A 9,296-nucleotide genomic window follows, 5' to 3' on the forward strand; every position below is an offset into this window, starting at 1 on the left:
GACAAATATGAGATATCAGGTAGGTTCTGGGAATGAAGCCCCAGTCTTCTGAAAGAGTAGTCAGTGTTCTTAATCACCTGGCCATCTCTCCAGCTCCTTAGGCTTTCTTCAAGATCCCTAGACTGCGTAAAGAAGGGCAGGGGAATCCCTTTGGTGTGGATGAGGAGCCTGTCCTCGGCCCCAGTGCTATCTTTGAAGGCAGGAGCTGACTGAGATGGCTTCTTCCCCCAGGGCCTCCCTGTCCTGTCATCACTGAGTGCTCCTTAATCACACAGCCCGTCCTTCCTTCTGTAAATCAGTCTGGTGGCGGGTCAGAAAACTAGACTCAGGGGGAAACAAACAAACAATGGAACTATTAATGACAGAAAATTTATTTTTATACAAAGCTATACAATCTAAAGTCAGAGGGCTTCCCCAGATAAGCTATGCATTTCCATATTACAAGGACTGTATCACAGTAATAATTCCAGGGGAACAAAATTCAAATTTCATGAAGACTATCCCTGAGGTTCCAGCCAAAGACAGCGTTTTCCCTGAAAACTAACAGTCACTCTGGGGCACGGATTTTCTAGCCGGTGGCTGAAAACTGGATCCAATGCTGATGCTGGGCTGGTTACTAAGGAACCAGCGGTGCTGCGGAGGGGGATGCAGACTGTGAATGGCAGGCAGCAGCCTTACTTCTAGGAAAGTAGTATCTGAAAGATGCTTAAGGAAGACAGCTCATCACTCTTAACTTTACCAATTCTGGTTTTCAGGTAAGCACTGCAAAACACTCTACAGGTCCTACATCTTAACAGCCTTTCTTCACATTAGAAAGACTTCTACTATGGTTAGAACGTGTGACTGTCATTGTTATGTGATGTACTAAAATTCTTGACATTATGCAAGCACACAAAATGTGACTTCTTTATTATTAAAGCTTTACAGGGCCATAAATGCTTCAGAGACCACATGGGGTACACATAGTTCAGTGAGGACTGAGGTAAAAAGATGCAGCTTCTGTACATAGAGCCTGGAGGTTACATCACTGCTCCTAGCCATTCTAGGTGCAGTTACAGCTCAAAAATGCTGATTTATAGAGCCAGGTCTTGAAAAAAAAAATCAGTCCAGCAAATGTAAATGTAATGTAAATTAGGCTCACAGTGGGCTCAGTGTCTCTGAAGTGTGCTCCACAAGGGAGCAGGGGGAGCCCAGTGAGTGTGCTGTGCTGGCACACTCTGGGACCCAGGGTCAATCCCCACAACCCATAATTTAAACAGAACACAAAGAAGAATACCTCAAAAAGGCTCTAAAATAAAAAAAGTTTCACTTGTTTAAGTTAACCTATTGTAGTGAACAGAATGAAGTTCTTAGAGCCTGGCCTCCACCACAGACCTGAAGGGTCTCGAGAGAAGAGGCAGGACGATATGTTACCAAACGGCAGTTGTTCAGTGAGCTCTTCCTTGCTACCCTTTGTCATCATCATCATCACCATCTATTGTTCAAGACAGGGTTTCTCTGAAATGTCCTGGAACTCACTCTGTAGATCAGGCTGACCTGGGATTCAGAGAGATCCACCTGCCTCTGCCTCCCAAGTACTGGGATTAAAGGCGTGTGCCACCATGCCCAGCCTGTCTTTCTTTTTTTTTGCAGGGAGGAGTGGTTTCAAGACAGGGTTTCTCTGTGTAGCCTGGCTGTCCTGGAACTTACTCTGTAAATCAGGCTGGCCTAGGACTCAGAGACCCACCTGCCTCTGCCTCCTGAGCGCTAGGATTAAAGGTATGCACCACCACACCCAGCTCTCATATATCCCTTTTTAATGATAAATTCTTATTAAGTATATTCATTTGTGTGTGTGTGTGTGTGTGTGTGTGTGTGTGTCTGTGTGTGTGTGGACGTGCATGCGCACGTGCTGGCGTGTGTGTATGTGTGCATGTGTCTGCACGTGCAGATCAGAAGATAACTTGCAGGAGTTGGTTCTCTCCTTCCACCATGTGGATTCTGGGGACTGAGCTCAGGCCATCAGTCTTGGCAGTGAGCATCTTTGTCTGCTGAGCCTTATCTTAATCTACTTCTAGGCATCTCTGGAATATACAAGCTAGAAAGTGATTCTTAGTTGTGTCAGAGAGAGGAACACAACACAAGACTTAGCCTCGGACTAAGAGCAGTGTCAGGAAACACACACAGTTCTCCTCCTCTGTTGGCGAGCACACTATTCAGATCACAAAGGATACATGTAAGTTGGGATGCCTCTTGCAGCCAAATGTTTCCGAATAAGTCTTTCAGTCCCGTACCAGTTAAAACCCTTTGTGGCGTGTCCAATGCGTGGAAGATGAACACTTGCTATTGAAAAGATTATGAAAATCAGTGAAAATTACATACAGAAGAGAATAATTATTGATGTCTTCATGCAAAGTATATAATTACAATGTCAAAAACGTTCAGGGGAGGAAACAAACGAGGGAAAAGTAAGCTTTTCTGTGGGATACAAGAGCCCACGGGTTCTAGAAGTGAGCAGATATGATGATGGACAGATTGTGACTGGTGGGTGAATCATAAATTAAAACAAGCATAAAGTCTCCAAAAAGTCAAGAAATTCCACAATCACTGAGGTACATCAGGCTTGGACAGACTAAAGTCTTGCAGAAAAGAACTGTCAGTTACAGTGTGTGACAGGGAAGCCAGGAACGCCTCTGAATCTGTACGATGAGAGCGATGCCCATTGGATAGGCACAGTACACAAGGAAAAGGCTACGTGGGCACAAAGTGATGTGGGCGAGGCCCGCTTTTACCATGCAAACCAAGGGGACTCTTAGCATTTACTGCCTCCCTTCAAAAGTCACAGCACACATCTGGACAGAAATTTTTCTCATCCTGGGCACAGAAGGAAGGACTCACCTTTCTTTTTCTTTGCTGCTAAAAATACCTTCTTGAGGCCATCTTCTAGGGCCACCATCTTAATGCCAGACAGGACATTGGAGCTATCGCGGTGCTGAGCCACAATCAAGGCCAACTAGAAAGAATAACCGGTAAAGAACTGACATGGTACAAGGCAGTCACACTGCCAGCAAGTGAGCGGGCCAGGGAGGAGACATAGACTTTCCTAGATGCTCTCCAGGGAAAAGAGGGCTGTTCCGAATCTCAGCTGATATGATGACAGGCGTCCTACATTCCAGCCCTCTAGCTGGTGCTCAGCAACTCCACACCCCCAGGCCAAGAGTCATCCCATCCTAACGGCCTATGTGTCCCCAAGTCTCCCACAGGTCCTCGAGAGAACTGCTGAGGTCAAAGCAATGGGATCCCACCCAGGCATGCTGCTGTACACTGCGAGCACCCCGCTTTCTTTAGCAGCCCTGGGGATCAAACCTAGGACCCAGTGCAAGCTAAGCAAGTGTCCTGACACTGCCACACTGTTCCTTATGCACACGACTCTGTTCCTTATGCACAGACACTCTGTGCAATGTCTTAGGAATCATGGAGTGAGGAAGCAGAAAACACTTCAGTGTTAGCCACACAGACCACCAGGTCTTTGAGTACGAGCTTCTCTCAGCCTCACTTTCTAACGCTTTTTCTAAGTCAGCAATGATCTGGCTCAAAATCAAATATGGGTTTGGGCCTCAGAGACAATCAGGTAGGATGTGGTAAAAAATAAAACTCACTACAGACACTCCAAACGACAGGCACGCAGGAAATCTTTAAGATGCAAAGCAGGGGAGGTGTGGGTTGCTTCCTGCATTCTGCCGGCTAGAAAGTATAATCCTTCACACAAATTTTCGTATAAACACAAATGATGAAGCTCCAGAATCTTGCATCATATTTTCTTATTCTACTCAGAAAATGTTTTCGGGCATATTCTATGAGCCAGCACAGTGTGGAGTACTAATGATAAAAAGAAACAGAGGGGGCTGGCTGCCAAGCCTACACCCCGAGTTGGATCTCCAGGACCCCCATGGAGGAAAGAGAGGACAGACACCTGCAAGTCCTCTCAGCCAACACACACGTACAGGCAAGCACACTCACACAGCACAAAATAAAGTAAGAATGTATAAAAATTAAATTGACACAAATGATTAAAAAAGTTATGACTGTACATGAGGGGCCTACTGTTTAGGCCAGGGAAAGAGCAAGGCGGTGTTTGAGGCACTGGAAAAGCCCTGCAGAAGTGGCCTGACCTACCTGTCTGTTGAGGATGGATCATGTCCCTTCCCCAACTGCTATGTTGAAATGCCAAACCCTTGGAACCTAAGTTGTGACTACATATGGACGGTCTTTATGAGATTAAGTTATAATGAGGTTGGTACTAATCCAAGCTTATACTCGTACTTTTAAGAGGAAACTTTGGAGGTGGAGGAAAACTTCCTTGAAAGACAAGGAAGATGGCTCAGGACAGAGAGTGCTTGGGTTCAAGTACACAGACCCGAACCCACATAAAAAGCTGGGTGTAGTGGCATGCACTTGCGATCCCAAATAGGGGCGCTGAAGATAGCTGGATCCCAGGGCTTACTGGTGAGATCCAGGACAGAGATCCAGTCTGAAGCGAACAAGGCGGGGGTGGCCCGAGACACAGGAGGTTGATCTCCGGCCTCCACATGCACACACATGCACTTGCATGGGTGCACACACACACACATACACACACATACACACATACATACATACATACATACACATACATACACACACACATACACACACACATACATACATACACTTGCACACACACATACATACACACACATACATACACATACATACACACACACACAGAAAGACATCAAGTGCACACACATACATACACACACATATACACACACACACAAAGAAAGACATCAAGTGCACACACACATACACACACATATACACACACATACACACACAAAGAAAGACATCAAGTGCACACACACATACACACACATATACACACACACACACACACACACACACACACACACACACACACAGACATCAAGTGCACCCCCAGATGATAGACTGTGAGGACATGGAGAGAGGGGTGGCTGGTCATGCACAAGCTGAGAAGAAAAGCCACTTACAGAAGCCAAACCCACTGTTGGCCCTTGTGGTCATGAAGTCTCCAGCAACACTTGCAATGTTTGTGGCACAGGTGTGGCAGCCCTAACTGCGCTAAGACAAAGACTGGGCAGCGAGCACCTGAGGGGTGGAAGGGGCTTTCAAGGGAAGCTTTTGTTCTGATAGGTGACAGGTTTTTACTTACCAAATCTTGTCCTTTCTCTCTTGATTCTTTATCATCAATGGGAAACAAAAGGACACCTCCCAAACTCAAGTCTGAGGTTTTAAATTGAGACAAAGGATCATTAACTTCACCGAAGGGCTATTCTCAATCTTCCTTATGTGTTCATTGTTTAAATCCAATCGCATTTTTGCTATTTTCTTGCCTTTTGAAATATGATTTCACTCTGTAGCTATCCTGAACTTGCAGCAATCCTCCTGTCTTCCTCCCCCAACGTCAGGACTTTAGGTGTGGGCCACCGTGGCTTGTTCCAATCGGGTTTAGCGCTCCCTCGCCCTCTGAATTTCTCATGGCTGTTTTCTGTCTCCCAACCTGTCCGCATCTTGGCCCGGGACTCATCTACGGCCTTCCTGCATTTTCTGAACTCAGTGGTCCTCACACGTTACCAGCCTAGTACCCCTGTGGCATCACGGTGCTGCGCTCTGAGCCGGAGCTTCCTTAGGAGTCTCCTGTTTGTCTTAAATCACTCACACGCTGCACTCCACTGTTTCTATCCGTATATCTCCCCACCACCAAATCAAATCAAGCTGATGCTCTAGACAAATGGGCGGATTTAGTGCTGGGCTTCACAGAGCAATTTGAATTTTTTTGTTCAAACAAAAATGATAAAAAACAAAAATGATAAATATCTCCCGTGCCCTAATCTTTTAAGGCATCCTAAAACACCCGCAGTCCTGCTGCACTGTTCTCCCAGTCCAGAAGACTATTCCGGATGGTCTCATGATGTGGCTAAACTTTCTTTTAAGCTTAACTTCCCTCTTCCCCTGGGACAACGGCTCCACCCTGGGCTGAATGGGCTGTGCAGGAACTGTGCAGGAACTGCCTAGATCCTCTCTAGTCGTCGGGCACTGGGAATGGCGAGTGTGACAAAGAGACAACTTGAATCCACTTTCCTTATTACAGCCCCAAAGAAGGTGGGAAAAATGTCAGCCACAAATTATGCATGCGGACTATGGACACCAAGGGAGATCTGCCTCAGAGTTACACTGATGACGGCAGAAGCCAGGCCCCAGCCGGCTCTTCTCGATCCTGCAGGGCTTGCTAACCCATCAGACGCAGGATTTTGAGAGTCCTCTACTGTCCTATGCTGTCCTTGACCCTCTCGTCTCTTCGCTTCTTACCTTTCATTTTCCCAGCCAGCTCATAGATTTTTCTTGGTTCGGCTGATCGTGCCTCCAGAGCCGTGAACAAGCCCCCTCTGCCCCAGCGGCCAGAATCATCTGATGAGAGAGAGAAAGCTTTGGTTGACAGGAGGCAAGTACAGTCCAAAGGCACACAAGACAGGCTTGTGGGGGAATGACTTCTTAGAGAAGGAAATCTATCTAATCTCCTAGAAATATTCCAGAAGGTATACTTGGCCACTGTGTCAGAAAGAGTCGGAACAGGAATCTCAGAAATGAAGTGTTCTGCGAGAACAGAAGCTCCGGCGTGTCCAGACCTACCGGAGGTGAGACGCGGGGACACGGGGGCGGAGATTACAGAGGAGACGGACGGATGTAGTGGAGTGGGCGCCGGAAGGCCTAAGCACACACGCCCATACACAGTGAGGAGGAGGAAACGTAGGACTCAATTCAAGCTGGAACCAGCACAGCCGGTTAACCCTTGTATTTATACTCATTTGTTCTACACATACTGGCTCATGCAGCTTACATGTCACGCACTGCTCTAAGCACCAGGCTTATACCAATGAGCAACAATAACAAAAGTCCCTGCTCCAGGAAGCTAATTTTGTAATGCACTGAGATAGTCTAATAAACAAATATATGTTATCGTGTCAGGTGACAAAATGTCAGGTGAAGGAGAACGGGACAGGATAAGATAGAAACGATGAAGAGGCTTTGCCTGGGGACCGGGAAGAGCACCCTGAGGAGCAGACATCTGCACGGCGCTCACGTGGCTGCTGACCAAAGAGAATTCCAGGGGAGTTAGTGTGATGATCACAAGCGGGGACACACTTGGAATTTTGCTTTTCCACAGAGAATGTATTTATTTTCCAAACGTCACCTCATTTTACCCTCTTAAATATACTCTGCAGAGGATAAAGCTGACACCAAGAGCACATATGGAGTAAGGACGTTTCGACCCATAGAGCTTGGATAACTCAAGCCAGTAAAGGACAGAGTCAAGTCTCACAGCTAAAAGCCACGCCCCTTGACCACACAATGCTGCCCTGGGGTCATCACTCTTCCATCTGACCTTACCCTTCCAGGGTCCCACTTTCGTACCTACACAGTGCACAATGACAGCATCCTCGGCGCCAGCCTGTGGGTGGGTGACGTCACCGCTAACATACTTGATGGAGGTTGAGTCTAGGTCTTCATCATCCAGCTCGCCAGAAGTCTCGTCTTCTCCGTCCTCAAGGTCCTCAGGCTCGCTGTCCTCCGAGGGCAGGCAGGGGGACTGGTAACTGTTGGATTCCCACCAGGCCATCCTTCACCAGACCAGAAAGGGAAGCAATTAATGACGCCTTGGGGCCATCTATTCACAGGCAGTGACAAGTGGCACTGTGAACAGCATCTCCCAGCCCCCACCCAAGTTTTCTACTTAAGTGTAAACAAGCCAGTTTTAGTGACTGGCCTAACTGCTACCCTGCTAAGCTTACAAGGAGCCTGTTTGTAAGAACACAGCTGGAAGGGGCTGCTCGACTCACCACACAGCTACAACAAAACCTTTCTAAATTCCCAGTCCAGGGCCAGCGAGAGGGCTCAGCAGGTAAAGGTGCTTGCCTCAGAGCCCGAGAACCTGAGTTCAATCCCAGGAACCCACAGGGTGAGGAGAGAGAAGGGGCTCCTGCAAGTTCTCCTCTGACTTCTCCATGTGTGTGCGCCGTAGTTTATAGCACACACAAAATAAACAAATAGGTAAGTAATTAAATTCTTGTTTAACGCAATGCACCATTACCTTGGCACAGAGGACTAAATGTAAAAATTTAATCTTTACAAATACACTCTGACTACCATAAGAACTGCTGGAGTGGTCACGGGTTTCTGGCTTTAAAACCATGTCAGCTGTGGGCTCACTACACAAGACGCCCCACCAGCAGCAGGGACCCCAGCCTGGTATACTGTAGACACACTTCTTCCTGTGCTCAGCCTCCTCTTTTTCCTTCTTCCTCTCCTCCATCAGTCTCTTCCTCTTGGCTGCTGCTTCCTGTCTTTTCTTCCGTCTCTCTTCCAGCTCTTCTGGGCTCAGGATCTTCTTCCTTTTGATGGGCCCTTCTGTCAGGCCTGGGATAAGAACCTTAGGAAGGCAAAGACTCACAGTCAGCAAGGTCAGGGCCTGCCTGCTTTTCTGCAAGCTTCCTCTGAAGCACTCTGTGCAGAAGCAAGGGGAACAAAACATCGCCACACTGCCTGTGTGGTGGGCACTGACAGTATGTCGCTGTAATTTACGGGTTCACATGACCCCTCACAGGCACCATGGCCACTAAACTCAGTCAATGCATTGCTGAGGCAGTCAGTCATTTCATGAGGAACAAGTACTTCCAGCTAACCTTCCTTTCCTGATTGAAGTCATAGTCTGTAGGAAGCCGGTCTTAGTTTAAACAGTTTTAACACAACTCTGTCTACAAATGCATCACAAGATTCCCCTTGAAACAGGTCAGTTTCAGCAGCTCAGACCCAGTGACGGCTCTAGAGAACACACGTGAAGTGCCAGGCACTGGAACACCATGTGACATTTGTGACTGCCATCCTCTTACCTATCATGAATGCCAAGAGCAGATGTGCGATTTTATTGTAACAATGCGATCCCTACAGGGGCGGCTCAAGAGGACCGCGAGCTGCTTTTCCTTGCATGAAGTCACATACTCACTTCTTGATATAAGTTTGGAGACAGGGTCTCATGTTTCCCAGGCTAGCCTTGAACTTGTTATGGAGCTAGTCTGGTCTTGAACTCCTGATCCTCCTGCCTCCAGTTCCAAGTGCTGGGATTATAGGCTTGCACCACTATGCTCAATTTTTAATGTTTTTAGATAAGTTTTTATTTTATTTGTCATTTGTGTGTGTGTGTGTGTGTGTGTGAGAGAGAGAGAGAGAGAGAGAGAGAG

General features: G+C 47.2%; 1 protein-coding gene across 1 annotated transcript in view; it reads right to left on the reverse strand.

Moving 5' to 3' along the window:
* Positions 1-354: 354 nt before the first annotated feature.
* The window catches only part of Chd1l (chromodomain helicase DNA binding protein 1 like), a 52,428-nt gene continuing 43,486 nt past the window's right edge, over positions 355-9,296 (reverse strand). Inside the window, exons 17-23 of the mRNA XM_026784169.1 lie at positions 8,325-8,488; positions 7,474-7,679; positions 6,370-6,468; positions 5,213-5,283; positions 2,878-2,992; positions 2,214-2,322; positions 355-695 (exon numbers count right to left, since the gene is read on the reverse strand). Of these exons, the coding sequence (XP_026639970.1) occupies positions 617-695; positions 2,214-2,322; positions 2,878-2,992; positions 5,213-5,283; positions 6,370-6,468; positions 7,474-7,679; positions 8,325-8,488 (843 nt within the window). The 3' untranslated portion in view covers positions 355-616. The remainder of the gene's footprint in view (positions 696-2,213; positions 2,323-2,877; positions 2,993-5,212; positions 5,284-6,369; positions 6,469-7,473; positions 7,680-8,324; positions 8,489-9,296) is intronic.

This window comes from Microtus ochrogaster, chromosome 21, assembly GCF_000317375.1.
Source record: "Microtus ochrogaster isolate Prairie Vole_2 chromosome 21, MicOch1.0, whole genome shotgun sequence".
NCBI lineage: Eukaryota > Metazoa > Chordata > Mammalia > Rodentia > Cricetidae > Microtus > Microtus ochrogaster.